The 20,796-nt window shown below is 36.3% G+C and overlaps 1 protein-coding gene across 1 annotated transcript in view; it reads right to left on the bottom strand.

Annotated features, from left to right (window-relative positions):
* Positions 1-20,796, bottom strand: part of MAP3K5 (mitogen-activated protein kinase kinase kinase 5) — a 117,927-nt gene that overhangs the window by 43,184 nt on the left and 53,947 nt on the right. The window contains exons 5-11 of the mRNA XM_058171003.1: positions 20,114-20,282; positions 17,327-17,433; positions 16,032-16,202; positions 9,707-9,819; positions 8,222-8,381; positions 6,594-6,747; positions 4,137-4,244 (exon numbers count right to left, since the gene is read on the bottom strand). Coding sequence (XP_058026986.1) covers positions 4,137-4,244; positions 6,594-6,747; positions 8,222-8,381; positions 9,707-9,819; positions 16,032-16,202; positions 17,327-17,433; positions 20,114-20,282 — 982 coding nt within the window. The remainder of the gene's footprint in view (positions 1-4,136; positions 4,245-6,593; positions 6,748-8,221; positions 8,382-9,706; positions 9,820-16,031; positions 16,203-17,326; positions 17,434-20,113; positions 20,283-20,796) is intronic.

Below are 20,796 nucleotides of genomic sequence, written 5' to 3'. Positions count from 1 at the left end.
TATTAAGATAAATTATCCTAATAACTCTTCTTTGCTGAATTTATGTTTTTGTCTTGGTTGAATCTTTGAAGCGTCTTTCTTTGCTTATTTCATAACATAACATAACATCAGAGTTGGAAGGGACCTTGGAGGCCTTCTAGTCCAACCCCCTGCCCAGGCAGGAAACCCTACACCATCTCAGTCAGATGGTTATCCAACATTTTCTTAAAAATTTCCAGTGTTGGAGCATTCACAACTTCTGAAGGCAAGTCGTTCCACTTATTAATTGTTCTAACTGTCAGGAAATTTCTCCTTTCATAGGATGCCTTAAATTTCATAAATTTCATAAATTTATAAATTCATAAATTGCATAAATTTCATAGGATGCCTTTCAAAACAAGATATTTCTCATTTTGCTTAGTCATTTTGATGGATTCCATTTCAATCCTTAACAATTATGGAGGTGAAAATTATACCTAGACAAAGGCATTACACTAGAAAACCACTTCAGACCCATTTCTCATTAGGTAGTTGCCATTAAAAAGAAAGCTCAGAAATTCCTATTTCTTTACAAACATATTTTTTAAAAATATAATAATTTAACAGTTGTTTAATTATTATGTTCTCAAGAGGGTGAAGTTAAATAGAAACAATCTTCCTGGTGATCCTGCCAAACTTTCAGTCGACCAGTGTAAACATTTTAAGAACGTTTTCCAAGTCTGACATCTGTTATTTGGTTAATTAAAACAGAGCAAAAGGAAATCTATTTAAATAGCCAGTGGGAGACCAAGTACCAGGGCTAAGGTAGCACTCAGAGCAGTGGAAAGAACAATATTAGATGCCCCTTGGTATTACAGCTTTGGGTGAGAGGCAGGCTTATGCCACAAAATAGTTCAGGTGTTATTCAGCAGACAGGAAGAGCCAGTAAATTCGACCTAAGTGAAATAAATGTTCAAACTTAGGCTTCCAAGCCACCCATCAAAGTTCAGCAGAGTTAGTATATTACTGTGATCCAGGAGAAAGAGTAAACAACCCTTCATAAAATGGGAACAAAAATTATTGCAGGTAGTTCTCAACTTACGATCACAATTGAGCCCAAAATTTATACTGTTAAGTGAGACATTTGTTCAGTGAGTTTTGTCCCATTTTACAACTTTTCTTGCCCCAGCTGAGTGAATCATTGCAGCTGTTAAAATTAGTAACACGATCGTTACACGATTCAGAGGATAATTAGAACTGCAGAAAAAACAATTGCTACCAACCTGCCTTCCATTGATTCGTATACTGCACGAATCAAAAAGAGGGCTGTGAAAATATTTACAGATCCCTCACATCCTGGACAATAAACTGTTTCAACTCCTACCCTCAAAACGACACTATAGAGCACTGCACACCAGAACAACGAGACACAAGAATAGTTTTTTCCCGAATGCCATTACTCTGCTAAACAAATAATTCCCTCAACACTGTCAAACTATTTACTAAATCTGCACTACTATTAATTTTCTCCTCGTTCCCATCACTCATCTCCTTCTACTTATGACTGTAACTTTGTTGTTTGTATCCTGACCATTTATACTGATATTGTTTCTTGATTGCTTATTTGTAGCCTATGACTATCATTAAGTGTTGTATCATTAAGTGTTAAATTTGTACCCTATGACTTTCATTAAATGTTGTAAGTGTTGTACCTTGATAAAGGTATCTTTTCTTTTATGTACACTGAGAGCATATGCACCAAGACAAATTCCTTGTGTGTCCAATCACACTTGGCCAATAAAAATAAATAAATTCTATTCATTAAGCGAATCTGGCTTCCCCACTGACTTTGCTTGGCAGAAGATCACAAAAGCTGATCACATGACCTGGCACATTGCCGCCATCATAAATACAAGTCAGTTGCCAAGCATCTGAATGACCATAGAGATGCTGCAATGGTTGTAAATGTGAAAAATGGTCACAAGTCGCTTTTTTCAGTGCTCTTGCACTGAATTCAGTGCTGTTGTTACAACAATGCTGTTGTAACTTTGAATGATCACTAAACAAATTGTTGTAAATTGAGGGCTGCAATTTATAAAGTCAGACTGAATTTCTTCTCTGCGATAATCTGTGGAATATAATAGACATATACCACTGACACCCCATCAGCAAATGAAGCAGATCCTCTTGTTTCCTGCAAGCTTCCTGTACCCCCCATATCTGTTCTAGATGTTTAGATCTTCTTGAGAAGGTAGCAAGGGAGGAATGAGACCAGCAATGATGCAAGGGGGTTAAGAGAAAGGGCACCTTCCATTGTAAGATTATGGCCTAGGGAAATATACTCAGCAACCCCAAAAGTAGTAAACCAGAATGAAGCTCAACTTCTTCACCTTTTAAGATAAAAATTGCCTTATGGAATCTAGCATGACAGAGTAAAGTAGAAGTGGTTTTTCTACACTGTCTTGCCTTTATGCAAGTTTTTTTTCAATTGGGTTAAATTACTCTTATTCCCATGTAAAAGATGCATTTGATTTCCCCCAAACAGACATAATTACATGTGCAAAGCCTTGCCAAATTGGTGTACTGTCTGCTGTACTAACTAAGGATCAAAGCTGAGTGTACCCACAATGGAATTCATGAGTCCTCATTTTAATATGGTTGTTAACTTTGCTCCAAGATGAAACAGGAATATATTAAAAGCTACTGCCCATGTTTCCCAAAGATGGATTAAAAAAAAGAAGGTAAGATTTTTATAAAAGCAACTGGTGCTAGGAAATATTCTCCACACAAGATTTCTTCTCCTCACTTTGTATCATTATTCTGTGGATAATGTGGCCCTCAAGCTCCTTAGAAAAATTTATATGTATCCCTGATTTCTAAAACTTGCCCACCCCATTCTAGACTCTGGATAATTGCTTTCTTAGTAAGGAAGCAATGTGATTTAGAGCTATAGATCAGTGATGGCTAAACTTTTTGCCATCGCGTGCCAGGCGGGGGGGGCGGGGGGGTGTCACACACATGCGTGCCCACACCCATAATTCTATTCTATGGCACACGATGGCAAAAAGGTTAGCCATCACTGGTATAGTGCATACATTCTAGGACCCAAACTTGCCATGCTGCAGACTAGTGGTCCAAAATACCATTATCTAAGAAAAAAAAATCCCATGAAATCTATCACATTTTCTATGTTTTCTATCCTTTCTTTCACTTCTTTTTTTTCCAGAAATGATAGCATTTTTACATCTAAAAGCATTTTAACTGTTCTCTTCAGTTCTGGCTTAAATAGTATGTCATCCTTACATGGATCATTCACTCTAATAATAACCTAAACATGAAATTAAAATTCTTATTGGCACTAAAGAAAAAAGCCCTATTGGTCACACCCTTCATCCTAGTTTATTTGCATAGACCTCTGGCACAAAATTACTTGATAATGTAGTGCTGCACGTGTTAGAATAAAAAAAAATGGAACTGTGTCATGAGCATGATTAGAAACTTTATAGAAAGTGTTTAATTTGAAGTAAAGAAACACTTTCCATGCAAGCAGTTCCAATTTAATTCCTGCCTGAAAAAGCCTCTGCCTAAATTTTTGGGAAGACAGCAAGCCACTATAGAATTGCAAACTGGTGCACACAGTACTGAGTTGGATAAGCCAATAATCTAACTTGATATAACAAAGTACCCTCTAACCCTGAAATACTTTATATGAGCATGCTATACTTTTCTCTCTTTTGTTGATTCCTGGTGACTACCTGGATTAATCTCTACAGTTATCTTGCAAAGAGTTTTGGAAATGATTTGCCTTTGGCTTCTTCTTAGAGCCGTGAGAATATCCCCCAACTGTCTTTGTGTCTAAAGTGGACTCAGAACTCAAGTTTCCCAGTTTCTAGCCTGATACCTTAACACCTCCACCAAATTGGCTCTTCATATTATGCTTAATAATATTTCCCAGCATCCATTACTTCCTCTTCCTTAAGTTTCTTGATTGTCATATTCCATTATCTTTCCTCCCTGAAATACCAAAGATTCTTTGGTATTTAGTAATTTCCTTTAGTAAGAAAAAAAATTATTTAGTTCCTGCACTGTAGCAGAGTGATCATTGGGGGATTAGATGAAAAAGAAAACATTCTGTACATCTTCCTTTTTCTTCTTAAGATGCAAGGAAGGCAGCTTACCTTATCATCAGGCATAACATGCCAAATAGAGACTGTCTTCTCTTCAGCTTCACTATTGATCAACAAGTATGAAGGTTGATAGATTTTTGTGGGTTCCAATATCAAAACCTTCAAGCAAAAATGACAAAATAAAAGTTAAAAACTATTTCCTCACAATGTCTAGTTATTTCAATATTAAACTGTGATGGAATAGAGATTATAAGGCTTTGTAACAGGTATTCTCTATATGGTTTATAATTTTATTAGCTAAACCATTTATGGCAACTATTTTTATTGCACAGCCTCTTATACTTTATCATACATCAGTTTATGCATTAACAGTATCTAAAAACAGAATTGGTGAGGAAATAGCATGCAGCACACAACAAAATCTGTGGTAAGAAAAGAAAATAAACTTTTATTTTGTTATGTGCATGATAGAGTTCAATTAAAAACTACATTCTATTATTTACGGAATGTTTCTTCTCTTCCATTTCCTTTGTTAATAGAATTTTTTTTAAAAAGTAGCTTTTTATGTATTTCTCCAGTTAATACTGGTTTCAGTTTTTTAATATAATATAATAGAGTTGGAAGGGATCTTGGAGGTCTTCTAAACCAACCCCCTGCTGAAGCAGGAAACCCTACACCACTTCAGACCAGTGGTGGGTTGCTCCCGGTTCAGTCCAGTTCATGCGAACCAATAGTAAACGTCATCATGGATGATCTGAGCATGCACAGAAACTTCTGTGCATGCGCAGAAGCACATATGCTCCCATTGCGAACCAGTAGTAAAGGTAAGTAGAACCCACCCCTGCTTCAGACAAATGGTTATCCAACAATTTCCAGAGTTGGAGCATTCACAACTTCTGGAGGCAAGTCGTTCCACTGATTAATTGTTCTAACTGTCAGGAAATTTCTCCTTAGTTCTAAGTTGCTTCTCTCCTTGATTAGTTTCCACCCATTGCTTCTTGTGCTACCCTCAGGTGCTTTGGAGAATAGCTTCGCTCCCTCTTGTTTTTTTAATTTTTAATTTAATTTTTAATTTTTAATTGTTTTTTGTTTAATTTGAAAAGATTATTTTCTAGACCTTAAATCAGCATTATTGGGAGACATGTAACTACTATTTTCTTAATTTCAGTATAAATTCAAATTCTGTACAGAAGAAGGCAAGGAAGCTGCCAATTCCCTTTTTTCCCACAGGGAGGAAAAACTAAAAGAAAACATGAAAATTGCTGGTTCAATAAATAAAAAGTTGGATGAGACATGAGGTAAAAAATGCCACTTTTACCTCTCAATAAATTGTCAAGAGTTACAATGGCTTTGGTTTATCTGATGATAAAAATGCTACTGTAGCCCAGGTTAGATATTGTTGATAGGTTTTCCTCTGATTCTAGGATATTCTATGAGAATACACAGATGAAAATCTTTGTGGGGAAGGTGGTATAAGAAAGGAAGAGAAAAATATTTTGTAGAGGGGAACAGGTATAGCAGGATGAAAAGCATGCATAAAAATAAAGAAAAACTGTAAAGACAGTATTGATCAGAAGATTGCAGCTTTTGTAAAAATAGACACTAGCTTGCATTCATTCCAGTTTACGAAACAGCATATAAAAAACAAGATTTATGCTGTTCATTGTTTTGGTAAATTCAAAGCATATGTTATGATATAAAGCAAAAAACGTATTTCTGCAAATTTAAGCAAGGAATCTTTGAAGTGACTGTGAATACCGAATCCCCAGCTATGGTTAGTTTAGCAGGGAGGAATCAACAGGTCTCAGATGACAATGTATTGAAAAGCAACAGGATAGAACTAATAGTGAAATGGTAAAGAATAGTACGATACTTATCTGCCAAGTATTAAGTATGAAATCATACAATAGGTGAATATATAAAACATTTGGTTCCAACCAAAGTATTGGAATAATATTTAATTAAAGGATAGATTTGTCAACAGCTACCAACTATGGAGTGAAAATTGTGTAATCACTGTAATAGGTAAGTAGATGGAAAATGACATCTAACTCTATCCCATTTGATTTGCACAATGGCTCTGTTATAACTGTGCAAAAAATTGAGAGAAGGGAAATTCATACAACATTTAATAGGGCAACTGTTAAAATTAATTAAATTGTACAGAAAATTTTTCAATCTGTTGTCAAGAGAAAAGATGTAACAGCCCAAATTATTTAAGTGGTAAAATAGTTAGAATGACAGACTACAAACTAGCTTCAATTCCTGATTTAGAAATGAAATTCAAGCTCATAATCATAATAATTTCACCAGAATTGTTGTGACATTGAAGCTAAAACTGTAGAAGAACCATGTTCTTTGTAGGAAAAGTAGGTTGTCTGTATCTAATAAAGATCAATTTAATTATGTTTTTTTTAATTTATTGCCTTCCAAATTAAAGCACTCCTCTTTCCAAATAACCATGTAGCAAGACAAACAGGAAGTGAACAGTGTTTAAATTATACTTACGGGAAATCTAACTACAGAGACATCCGTCTTTGTAGCCTCAACTAGAAAATCCATCCAAAAGTCTACAAGTTCATTTTTGCCTACTTGTTGATCTGGATTTAGCTTCTTAAAGTGCTGATATATCAAAATGGTTTCCACAATGGACTTAAGATACCTAGGATAAACCAGGAGAAAACAAAGACTAGTTTGCAACATTTTATATTATTGCTTGGAATCTTTACCACATTCTTTTTCTACCGTGTTTCCCCGAAAAGAAGCCCTCCCTGAAAATATTTAAATGCATGTGCAGCCGGTCCCCGCCATTTCCTCTGCTTAGGGTTAGGGAGACAGAACTGGAAATCAAGTAAGACAGCAAGAGGATCCCCATCTTGCTCCACGTGCCCCAAAATAATAAGATGTCCCCGAAAATAAGGCCAAGCACTTATTTCAGGTTCAAAAAAATATAAGACAGGGTCTTATTTTCGGGAAAACATGGTGCACAGACTAAAAAGCACATCACAAAACTGATTGGCTGGGTAAACATGTACAGAGTCTCTTTTCCCCCAAGCTGGTACTCCACTATGTTTTTTTAAATAGCTTCCACCTTCCATTGTGCTTAGGATAATATAAATCACATTGTCCTGGATAGATTCCCTACTACTTACAGAAGGAAGCATATTTTGCTCCCATTCTTAAAATTAATAAGTGTTGTTTTTTGTTTTTTGTTTTTTTGTTGAGAAGATAGGGTTAGGGAGACAGAGCTGGAAATCAAGTAAGACAGCAATGTTACTTATTTCCAAAAAGAGGGGTGTATCACAAATGAAAATATGCCTCACTGAACTGAAGCCTGAATAAACACAAAGGCCTGTATGGATAAATAAACATGGAAATAGAACATAAGATGATTCTCTTATCTCTTCTCTGGATCTGGTTTCAATCACTACCTATCACAGTTTCAACTCAAATTGACTCAGGGAGTTATAGTTGCCTAGCAACTACAATCCATTTTTCTCATCTTGGAACCCAGCAAAATTTCTGACATAGTTTTTGCTGGAAGTCAGCTAAAGAACCATTGTTCAAGATCTGCTTGCTATCTTATTGCTTGGTGTCTTTTTAAAAGTATATATGATTCCAAAATCTCTCATTGATCCAACAAACTAGTCTTGAGAAGAACATCAAGCAGAGGCTGCACACTGTAAAATAACCACTTGTGTCAACTCTTCAGTGCCCTCTTATTGATTCAAAACTAGAATGATAAAACATTAAGAATAAGGGGAGAGAAGGAAATGGACCAGACCCAGAACTATTCTAGGTCTGCTGAATATTGCACGCCTATTGATGAATTATTTATAACATTTTCACTCAAATTGAGAACACATGCTGTTAAACTGGATATAAGTAACATTGATTTTTTCTTTCTTTCTGAATTTCACAGTTTGAATCCAGAGTCAAAACTCAAGTGCTTACTCAGGGAAAAAAAAGCAGGATACCTGGAAACACACATTTTATGTATTCTGTACTTTCATCCTCGGGTGTCAATGTGGTGTACAAAATGATTCATTTTGTAGAGTTACCAATGTCTTTAGAATGCAATGTCATTTAATCTGAAAATTAAATGTATATAAATGGCACAAAAAACTATTGCTTACCATGCTGGTGTCTTCAACTTGAATAGCTTTTCTGAGGCATGGATCACTCTTGTGTGATCATTTGCCAAGACGCTGGCTCCCAGGAAAAAGCCTACTTCCCAATAACTTTGCAATTTCTCCAAGTTTCCTTTCTTCCCAAGTAGGCTGCTTATTTTAACTCCTGAAGAAATTAAAATTGTATTTTAGCTGTAATGGTGGGAAAACTGGAACCCAGAACCCCAATCCATCTAGAAACTGTCAGGCTGAGGAATATAGACATACGCCTTTCAAATTTAATGGGTTTAATAAACCTCAGCAGAAGTTGTTACTCACTACAGTACAACAAATTTAAAAACTGAGCCACTGCCTAATTTATCATTGTTTTCAAACATTTATGACTCCCTCTTCATTTCTGCACAAGTTTTACTAACCTCAGAGATAAGGTCAAAAACATAATAATGAGGTTTAAGGAAACCTAGCAGAAACTGATAAAAAGGATGCGTTGTCAACAGATGTCACAAAATTATTGCTATCAAGCAACCTTCATTTCTTTCATCAAGGTTTCAGTGGAAGTCTATAGAATTGAATTGAGATTTTTCTGTTTCTCAGTAATTAAAAAATTGGTCTGCTATACAGGTAGTTCTCGACTTACTACCATTCATTTAGTGATGTTGCAATGGCACTGGAAAAAGTGACGTACGACCATTTTTCACACTTACCACCATTGCAATATCATCACGGTCACTTGACAAAATTCAGATGTTTGGCAACTGACTCATATTTATGAACGTGGCAGTGTCCTACTGTCCCAGCATCATGTGATCACGTTTTGTAACCTTCTGACAAGCAAAGCCAATAGGGAAGCCCGATTCAATTCTAACATAATTGAATTGATTCACTTAACAATTGTGGCAAGAAAAGTCGTGAAATGGGGCAAAACTCACTTAATAACTTGTCTTGCTTAGGAACAGAAATTTTGGTCTAAATTGTGGTTCAAAGTTGAGGAATACCTGTATTAGCTTAATAATACCTTGTATTAACCCAATAGCCTAATGTTGCTGGAAAAATGGAAATTTTATGGTATTACTACGGATTCTACATTTATAACAAGATACACTTCTTGCTGTTCACATAGAATATACTAAAGGGAAATAATGGCATGGAAGATTTCCCTGGACCAAAAGTTCAATATAAAATTATTCAGAAGAATCAACAGAGTTCATTCATCTCTGTTCACAGCTTATTCCATGATACTCCCGAGCTGTTACAGGTTTATAGGGAAAAAATTATTCTAAAAAAGTGAATTTGCACAAAGCGGATCACTTGGTAAAAGCATGTGGGCGGTCTATGTATGCTCTTGTAATGGAAGATGTATTTGAAATAAAGAAATGGCTAAGAAAGAAGAAATGGTGACTTCAAACATGAGATTGCTTCCAGTAAAACAGAAGGTGGTAAATATCTTGTCACTGAATTTGATTTGCTTGTGAATCAGTAAGCTATAATTACCAACTTTCCGTAATTCAAAAGAGGTATCAAACTGATGCCCAGCAGCCAAGAGGAGGACTGCGTAATTAATTCCTGACTGTAATGACGGTTCTGACTCAAATGCCTTCTTGAACCTAAAAGAGAAAACATTTCTTTAAAAAGTAATTCATTAAGAAGCAATTTGGGACATTCTTAAATGATTACCACAATCACTTTAATACAACTCAACTAACTTATCCAAGCATAACATCCTCTGTTATATTCCAACTCATGGTTATTTTAGGAGTCCGAACACATACATCCTTCCTCCTCTCTTTTCTTTCTTCTGTGTTTTTGCAATTATGAAAACTACATAACTTCGCAACAGCTTTGTTATTCTGCAGTGAAAACTAAATATATATATATATATGTTTTCAACATTAAAGTTTTTTGACATTTATATTAGAAATACGATTTTAACCCACACACCATACACTATTTAAAGCAGATTATTCCTATTGTATGAATCTATAGAAATAAATGTAGAAGGAATGCAATATATAGCTAGAAGAAAAGGCATAAACAAATTAGTCTGGAATACAGTACTCAATTCATTGGCGTAAATGCATTTCAATAATAGCAACAGTGTAGGCATGTAGAAAAGTCAGCTTCCTCCCCATATTGATTTGATTTTTTGATTATAAATTCATAATTAGAGAACAGTTCTCTTTTACTAGTATTTTCCAACGGCTGCCTCTAATCATGGAAATCGTATTTAGCCATATCACAACATAATTATTAACAGCTTTATTCATCAAAAGTTATAAATGACAGAATTAACATCACATGCTCTAACTCATTCTGCAGACTTACTCCTGTTGAGTAAGTGCTGTACAAGGAATATTAATTATGTTACACAGAACTGCCCATCCGGAAGTCTCCAGGAACATGAAATATAGACTTTTAGTCAAGCTAAGAGTCTGACTGGCAATGTTGATAGAAGCTCAAAATTTCCTAGCCATTCCTTGGAAGTGACACTGATTGAACATTGGACTTTAAACATGCAAAGTATTTGCTCCAGCACTGAATAGAAGTAACAACAGTAAATAATAACAACAATAATAATAATAGGTTCTTGACTCTGTGTGTGTGTGTGTGTGTGTGTGTGTGTGTGTGTGTTTTTCTGTCGAAGCACCTGGTCTGCCCCAATGTGGGAGGGAGCATATTGCTTCCCTTTCGCCTTTCAGCTCCAATCCAGGGAGCCCTCAAGCCGTCGCACTCACGACAAACTATTTTATACCAAATATATATTTCCTGATACAGAAATAAAGGGAAACTAGCATAGATCTATTTCAAGCTTTTTAGCTTTCATCAGGCAGCCATACCCTTACTCGGATTCAAACTATTTCACATAATGGATAGTCACTGCATTGATTTTATTTCTGTTGGTTTATTAAAGATTACTTAGATGACAATAGACCAATTTCGTTGCCCCTATTTTAATTGGAGCTCCCACTAGAGCTGACGTGAAATGTCTGCAAAAAAGGCATCTCTACTGAACTTTAGTATTGAAATCTACTAAAAGTATGTATGTTTGCTCTTGTAATTATAACAATAACAATAACAACAACAGAGTTGAAAGGGACCTTGGAGGCCTTCTAGTCCAACCCCCTGCCCAGGCAGGAAACCCTACACCATCTCAGTCAGATGGTTATCCAACATTTTCTTAAAAATTTCCAGTGTTGGAGCATTCACAACTTCTGCAGGCAAGTCGTTCCACTTATTAATTGTTCTAACTGTCAGGAAATTTCTCCTTATTATGTTAAAAGCGTTCTCATATTTTATTTCCTGCATTTCCCTGAAGTATGACAAAAAAGTATGTTTAGATTATCAAAATATTAATTTCCAATTTAAAAAATATGCTCTTTATTTATGATTGTTTGACAGACACATTATAATTTATTCCTGCTTTATCTGTCATTTCTGCTGCTTTATTTGGTAATTGCAAATGAGAATTCTGTCAAATATAAGGAGAAGAGACAGCATTTCTCCTTCTGAGAGGAAGCTACTTTGGCATTAAGATCAGCAGATGATTGAGATTATTCCTTTCCTTGATGTAAAGGAACGCTCTCTGAAAGAGAGTTCTCCATTTAAAAAATGGATAGGAAGTTGGTTTTTGCCACTTCATCTCTCCACCAAAGTCTCTTCATCATTTGGTTACCCATCAGATACAGTCCTGAATATTTTAAAAGCATTCATTTATTACAGAATTCATTGTAATAAAGAACACTCCCTGTTTATTTAAAAAAATAATTGGTACACCAATATGTGTAGTAAACGAAGCAGAAAATGGAAGAATACGGTATGTATTTGCCAGAGATACATAATCAAACAGTAACAGACGTAACAACAGTGTAAGAGGACAGGGATGGACCAATGCTGTATGGAAGATAAAATATAACAGGGAAACCAGAAGCGGTGGGTTTCACATATTCTTACCACCGGTTCGGCCCCCACGCACCTTCCACACATGTGCCTGGCCTTCTGCGCATGTGCTTTTACTCACATGCGGGCCTTCCGCGCATGTACCTGGCCTCAAAAACATGGCTAAATAGGACGGCATTACGCCGAGGTGGGTGAGAAGGCCTACCCGCAGTCGCTGCTACTGGTTCACCTGAACTGGTACGAACCAGCTGAATACCACCTCTGGAAGGCATGCCCATCATTTTCTTTCTATATCCTTTCAAAATGCTACAAGACAAGGTTAAAGGCAATGGCTAGGAATCCAGTGAAAAGGGGGACTTCCACCATCTTCATTCTAAAAATTCACATAATTTTTCAAGCCCAATTAGTACTATTATTGCTGCAACAGAGTAATGTTAAAGAGATCTTTTGCAAGTAAAGTATATCTTCTAGAATGTAACCAGCTGAGAACTGAAAGATATTCTCTTGCTCCGTGAGTACAAACTGAATGTGCTAAGAAATAACTAGAGCTGCCAAAAGGATAGCTTGCATATCTGGGAGAAAGGGGTTTTGCTGCAATGCTAGCTATCAGAAGAAATATTTTAGCTGGTATAGCACCCATAAAGCTTTGGCTCTGAGTTGTTTGCATTTAAACAACGGTAAGATTTGAGCATTTTCCAGAACACTTTATCACACAAAATAATTACAAGTCAACAGTCAGTCAACAACTGTTGACTATGGTTGACTGACTACATTTTCCTCAACTAATGTTAAAAAGGGCAAAGAAAAGCAAAAAGAGTGCCAATGATTCAAGACATCCCATATCACCCTCAGTCCTTTAAAAAAAAACAAAAAAAAAACCCCTCTCTGAGAAATGCTATTCTTTCTGCTAATTTTTAACCTCGTTCAAATGTTCACGAGAGTCACAAGTTTTTAAAACATCCCAAGAGGTGGGAAAAAAAGCAAAGTCCAGGTAGAAAAACAATCCCGGGCTCTATCAATTCAGAGCTGGCATCAAAAATCAGGATGGTTGCACTACCACAGTCAAACCCACAGGAAAAATGGCAGTGAAATACTATTTTCCTTTGGAAGAACAAACCTCTCTCACTAAAATATTGCTTGCCAGTTATGACAATGGCTATCCTTTTCCCCATCTGACATGAAAATATAAATCTGAAATAAATAGGTGGTATAGCAGGTTAATTTTACACCATATTCACATTAGCATATTCAATGCTAATTATAACATTGCTCGTTTGGTTATGGATTATAGTATCATGTGAATACTGTCACTGCGATTTTGAACCATGGTTTGCAGCTTAGGCAAGAAACTATTCACGGTTTCTTATTAAATAAATGTAAACAATGAAGGGTCGGCCTGATATGACTACAGAAGAAGGCAGCAACAGGGCACTGATTTGTTCTTTCCAAGGATCACTTGCTGCGTCCACTCAGCCAACATGGGCATGAGTTGCTCAGAGCAGTGACAACTGTTCAACGATTTGGTCCTTTTTCTGTTGCGGCAGCTGCTGTTTCCAGTTTTGCTGTTCAAAATGGAGAGTCCACAGGCATCAACAGAAAGAGCAAGCAATGATAGGTAATCAATGACCTTTTCCACTTTCATAATTTCACAGTGATTTGGAGCACTAGTTGCATAGGGAAAGAAATTGATATAAATATATTCACTATCCAAAACCACTTTAATCCAACATGACTGTCCTTAGCATTCTTAACTGCCCTGAACATGTGTAACAACAGTCCAGAATATTCTGCTATAGATTTGTTAGTGGAAAATTGTTTTAGCTCTTCAGTTTCTAGTACCTGTTCTCCTTTTTTTGCTCTTTTTCCATCTATTATAATTTGCTTTTTTAATAACGCTGGCTTGGAAGCTGGCATCAGACAAATTCTGCTGTCTGCAAGCGTTGAATCTGTCACCATACCAATTTAACTTCTGCCTGGCTTGTTGGTCAGTCTCCTGACAATAATCCTTTCCCCCAGTTTATGAGGTCAGCATAAAAAGCCACAGGAAAAATCTGACAGCTAATAATTAACCTCTTATCTCTGTGTCGATATTAACCGAAATCTTATCGCCTAGCAGCATTCACTCTAGTTCTCCATGTAAAAACAAGCAGATCACAAGAAAAGACAGAAAGATAAGCTGCAGGGATTTGGATTATGCTTCAGTGGGCCTTTCAAAACAATTTTATACATTTGCGTGTGATGAAGGTAGAATTGCGATGGCACCAAAAAAAAAATCACTGATTCCAAACAGGTGTGCAGTCTAGACCTGATTATGAAATGAAATCTTTGTAATGTAGATGGTAGAATGACCACACCTTCTATTTGATTAGCAGAATATAAGGAAATACTGGTGAGTAGTCATGAAAAGAACCCTCCACTTTTGCATAATGCTGAAATTCTCTAAAGTGACTGGAAAGATTTTTTTAAAAAACTGCTATAGTTTCTCATCTTTGGCAACATTCAATAGCTTTTCATTTTAAAAAAGCACAGTCAACTGTGATCAGGAATTGTTCTGAAACATTCCGGAGATATTTTTAATTTTTTAAACACTATATCTTTCCATGTCTTCAAAGCAATCAAATAAAATAAAATGTTAAATAGAATAATAAACCAAACGGAACAATTTGCTAGGAAATGATAGGAAACAGACTCTTCTAGGTCATGGAAGTAATAAATATCAAGGATAGATATCATAGTTCCATAAGTATGTGACAATCACAGAAAATCTGGGCCTCTGGTGGCTCAACAGGCTAATGCAGCCTATTATTAACAGCAACTGCTTGCAATATTGCAGGTTCAAGTCCCACCAGGCCCAAGGTTGACTCAGCCTTCCATCCTTTATAAGGTAGGTAAAATGAGGACCCAGATTGTTGGGGGGCAATAAGTTGACTTTGTATATAGTATACAAAATGGATGAAACTATTGCCTGACATAGTGTAAGCCGCCCTGAGTCTTTGGAGAAGGGTGGGATATAAATGCAAATAAAATAAAATAAATAAAAATAAAAAATCAATGTGTCTAATCTGTTCTGAAATTAGTGCTTGTACAACGGTTGTGATTAAGACACAATGAACTCAGATTTGCATAGTATTGTACATTATATCATTTCTACAGACTGTATAGGAGCCGTTAAGTTTTTTCAACAGACAAAAGCGAGTTAAATGGAAAATAAAATAAATCATCAAAAATTAAATTATCTCTGAAATTTGTTGATTTAATTTATTATAATCAGTCAAATGTATAGATGTTGAAGAATAATGCAACACACATAGATATATTACCTAAAAGATCTGAAAACTATCCAATCTGACTAAATTTTACTTATTCATTATAAGTAAATTTATTCATTATAAGTAAAATTTATTTATTTTACTTATGATGAGATTCTTGACTTACAATCATTTTTGTAGTGACCATTCAAAATTAGAACGGCACTGGAAAAAATAACTTATGACCATTTTTCACACTTATGACCGTTGCAGCATCTCCACGGATCATGTGATCAAAATTCAGACACTTAGCAACTGCCTCGTATTTATGAGAGTTACAGTGTCCCGGGGTCATGTGACCATCTTTTGCGACTTTCTGACAAGCAAAGTCAATGGGGAAGCCAGATTCACTTAATAATCATGTTACTAACTTAACAACAACAGTGACTCAACAACTGTGGCACGCAAGGTCATAAAATGGGTCAAAATTCACTTAACTGTCTCGCTTAGCAACAGAAATTTTGGGTTCAATTGTGGTTGTAAATCGAGGACAACCTATATTAATTAATCCACATATAAGACTGCTTCAGAAATGCATCTGAAGAATAAAAATTCAGTGTTCTTTTAACATCAAAGAGTAAGCTCATACAGACATGTGGTAAAGTGGTACTTACCATAAAGCTCCTTGATCTCGACTTTCAGTGTCTGTAAACCCAGAATCCAAGAACATGTCTTTATAGATTCGCCCCACAAGACAGTACATATCAGAAGCAACTTGGCTCTCTTGCTCCACTAGAGGTATCATGATATCTAGAGCTTTCTGCCTGTCACCAGGTAGATTTCGTCTGTTTTATTTAAAACAACAACAACAACATTTGAATATTCCAGAGCAACAGTCCTAACGCATTATCACTTCACATGTCAAAGGTGATGCAATATGTCTGACTAGGGAGAAGGATTTTGACTGATATTTACACGGTTCATTTGAAAACAATTTCTTTTGCACTTTTTCTAGAGAAATATTTTATAGGAATTTCACTTCCTTTATTTAAATTGCCTGACTCTCAAATGAGTCTGGGTGGCTGATATGATTAAAGAGAGATGGGAAGTGAAGAGAGTTCAAGAAAAGGGTGGATATTCCTGAGGGGGAGGGGGAATCACCTGTTACATTATAAAAGAAAACTTAGATAAGTTCAAGAAACAACTAACCTGGGAAACAAAGTCACTTTTTCAAAAATCTAGGAACTCTCATTCCTAATAGTGTGAAGTTTGATGGGAAAAAGGCAGCATGCTGTTCCAGAGAGCAGTCTCCACAATAGAGAAGGCATATTTCCAATAATTGGTTTCATTAAAGAGACTGCAGTGCTTCTACTCTGTGCTATCTTAGAGGACAGACAGAAACTGCTGGAGATAAAATCCCAAATAAGAACCAGTTGTCTAAAGAATCCCAAAGGTTACTGGACAGCTCTCAATGTTGTACTTATACTGTACCACATTAATAGTATGAAACATTGATGTACAAAAAGGCATGTAGCAAAATGATGCTTAATCATTCTTGCCCTTCTCCCTCATTTTTAGATTATGTCTCGCTATCATAGTTGAACAGCTAATAATAGAATCATGCACATCCGTATCATTTTGTTTGCAGCTCCATTGTGCCTGCTTCTTTTCCAGGCTGAGCAATGTTAATTTGTGTGCTATGCTTTTGAGTTTGTTTCATGGACCATTCTATCAACATTGGTCTCCTTCAGGCTTTTGCTGTGCTCAAACTGCAGAAAATAAATTTAATGGTGATAGAAAGCCAAAGTCAAGATGGAAAGTCAAATCCACCGATTATAGAAGCAAGAGACACAGGATGAAAAAATGCCGGAAGTATTTGGGTTTTTTTTTAGAAAAAATGAAAGGATATTTTGATTGTGGACAAAGTGCCATCAAATACTGTAGTTTCAAAGGAAAGGAAAGTTCTTACCTATTCAGTGCAAATGCATAATGAAATTTCACATGATGATGCAAAGCCAAGTCAAACGTTGGAAGTTTTTCTAATGCCTCTACCAATTTCACAATAGAGTCATAATCCTTCCAAAAAAGATAAATAAAAGAATTTATTAAAACATGATCTCAGATAAGGCAAAAAAAAAAAAAAGATGAACTGTCTAAGTCTTTCTGTGGCCTGAAAAAATAAAAACTACATACTGAATGGATGTAATACCTAAGTTGGGACCTACAATAATAGTATTGGTCATAGCCCCATTCAGTTCTCTTCGGTCTACAAAAGAAAGGAATACCTTTGGGTTTTACTCTACTAGTTGTTGCTGACTATAGAAGGCAGCATTCATCTCCATTTTAAGGCCATTGAGCCAGCACTGTCTTGAAGACATTTCCGTGGTCATGTGGCCAGCATGAAGTCACGGAGCTCTTGATTTCCTCCCCACTGAAATGGTACCTATTTATTTACGCACATTTGCATGCTTTCAAACTGCTAGGTGGGCAGGAGCTAGGCAAAGACAGGTGTTTCCATCCCACAAGCCTAGCATCTTAATCACCGAGCCATCACGTTACCCTTTTGGTCTACAAAGCGGATTCTAATTACATTCAGAAGGAGGCAACTGCTTTTCATTGTTTTCAAACTTTTACAAGGGCAACTAAAAGACCTGACATTTCTTAATGTTGCATGCGATTCAAGAGTAGTGATAGTTTTTGATCAGTGTGAGTTGTTATAGATGTTATAGCTCCCTCCCTTTCTTCTTTTGCAATTGGAAATATACTTTGAATTTTGATATGAAATGTTTCCATAATCAAATCAAGTCTTTGTAGCCAACAATGCAATCAAAAATCTCAAAGAATAGGGCAGGCTGAGGACAATTAACCTCAACTCTCACATCACATAACCCTGTTGAATTTTCTACATAGGTTGGCACGTCATTAATAATGTTATGTTCTCTTTCGCTCTCTCAGTGCCTTATAGTGACCATTTCATTTTGGCTGTTTCAGACAGTTATTTATGCTTAAGCATTTCTGGAACATGTTTTCCCTTTCCACAGTGCAGCATCTTTCTAAGCCCTTCCCTTCCCACCCCACCCCATCCCATCCTGTCCCATCCCACAAATGACAGCACATATTCCACTGTCTGGCCTGTGCACCTTGTTGCTCTGCCTGAAATAAGGAAGGATTTTACTTCATAGCCAAAGTACTTTCAATCAGTTTAACAGGAGCATGGGTAAGCTTTATTGAAATGATTATAGTAAGAAAAACAATAAATCAGACATGACATTTCTATATTCAAAAGACATATTCAAAATTTCATATGCTTAATAATCTTCTCAGTATGGGTTTCTGCTACTAGATCATCAACTCAGTGGTGGGATTCAGCCAGTTCGCACCTATTCGAGAGAACTGGTTGTTAGCTTTCTAAGCAGTTCGGAGAACTGGTTGTTGGAAGAAATCTTATTTTGTTTTTTTTCCACTTTACAGGGTTAGTCCTGTAAGGAAGGCATTATGGTGTTGTTTCTAGCCTAATCTTTATTGCCCTGCTTACAGAAACTGCCTCTCTGGTTAACCCTTATTACATTGTAACAGCTAAGGCAAAGCGCCCATCGATGTGAGTGATGTTGAGTTGGCCACGCCCACACGGTCACATGACCACCGAGCCACACCTACCCAGCTGGTCATTAGGGCAGAGAAACAGTTGTTAAATTATTTGAATCCCACCACTGCATCAACTGTATCATGTGCTTTTGAGTGCAGACTTCAGAAGTATAGCAGTGTTAAGAAAACCCTCAGTATCTGAAATTCAGTTATTTTTTTAAAAAGCCATCAGTTCTGTAGAATATGTGATAGTAAGACAGGGTATCACATAGAAATGGAATCTACTCACATACTTTGCTGAATCTTTGTCATTGTGCTTATAATATAATGTCCCCCAATTTGCAAAATGGATTCTACTTTTTTAAAAAATAAAATCTGAATATTAGCCATTCTATTTCCCTTTTCGCAGTTCTAAGCATAATGTAAATGCACACAGTTGCCATGGTAACAACATTCATTTATTAAATCTGGCAACTATTAAGAATACTTTCAGGCTACCAAAAGCATATGTGGTAGTGACCATCTACCCCTAGCCCTCTGTGGAGTCCACCTGGCCCCGATCCATTCTGTGTCGAGTTATTTGTTCTGAGAATGTGTGAAATAGCCTATAAAAATATGATAACATTTAAATCCCTCTGCAGTAAATTCAGACACTGAATTCCCACACATTTATACGTTTCTAAATAACTAAAATCATCCCCTTCTCGCCCCTGCCCACCCACCACCAAACTAAACCCTTTGAGAAGGAGTAAAAACTGGGAGGATGGAAGAAAAATTGTGGAAAATCTGGTTTGGTAGGAATGACTGCTATTTTTAGAAAAGAGCATTCACTGTAAATTTCTTTACAACGTCTCTCTTGTTTCGCTTCTATTTGCATTTTTCAGGAATGAGTGCTTGTTTTATGCAGGCAGAAAATAAAAAATAAAAGTCTGGCAAACTGGGGGGATGCTGTAGTTTGCTGGCATATAAAAAAATAATTTGTAGCTCAGGGAATTGGGAATTAAGTGGGTGGGGTGATCTAAAAAAGCTTAGTAAGGACTAAGAGCACACTTAGGGTACATAAAATATTGCAATGACCTATGCTGACTAGAATTGAATAGAGGCCCTCTCATATGTTGATCAAACAGAGTTAATAGAAACAATACATTTAAATTAAGCATTTGATTCCTACCTGAATATCCCTGTAAGATAACAGCAAGTTTATCACGATGTCAGCAGACAAAAGCTCAATGTTATCCACCCGTTGTCTTATCCTGGCCAATTCTGCAGCTAATTCCTTCCCAGTGTACAAGTTACGAGCTTTTCTGATATCATTAAGAATTGATTCCCTGAAGTATTGGCTAGAAGGTAAAAGAAGAAATCAGTATAAACCTCAATGTTATAAAAGCGTGGCTGTCTGTTTTACAGCAACTAATAGAATAAGCCAGGAATATTGACCTAATTAAGGATTGCAAATATGAACTGAATGTGTAGATGATGATTTATTTTATTTTGTGCTATCAGGTTGGCGCTGAATCTCAGTAATCACCCTGATGGACCTTCTCCAGGATAATATGCCCCTTGGGCCTTCAGATCTTCCAAAATGCACCCATTGACTCTGGTATCAGATTATCCATTTTGTTTTCAGGCTGTCCTCTTTACTCTTACCTTCCAGCTTTCCCGGTATTTGTAGATTTCTCAAGGGGGTTGGGTCTTCAAATAATGTATCCAGAATATGACTATTTGATCTTCCTACTTTGCGCCTTGAAAACTTTGAACTGACTTGTTCTACGATCCATGACATGTCAAATGTTCCTCAAATGTTCTCAAGTCACGGGATTTAATTTAATTCAGATTCTGGCTATTTGACATATC

The sequence above is a fragment of the Ahaetulla prasina genome, chromosome 1, assembly GCF_028640845.1.
Source record: "Ahaetulla prasina isolate Xishuangbanna chromosome 1, ASM2864084v1, whole genome shotgun sequence".
Classification (NCBI taxonomy): domain Eukaryota; kingdom Metazoa; phylum Chordata; class Lepidosauria; order Squamata; family Colubridae; genus Ahaetulla; species Ahaetulla prasina.
Note: the sequence above shows the minus strand (reverse complement) of the source record. Positions and strands in the feature narration are given on the sequence as shown.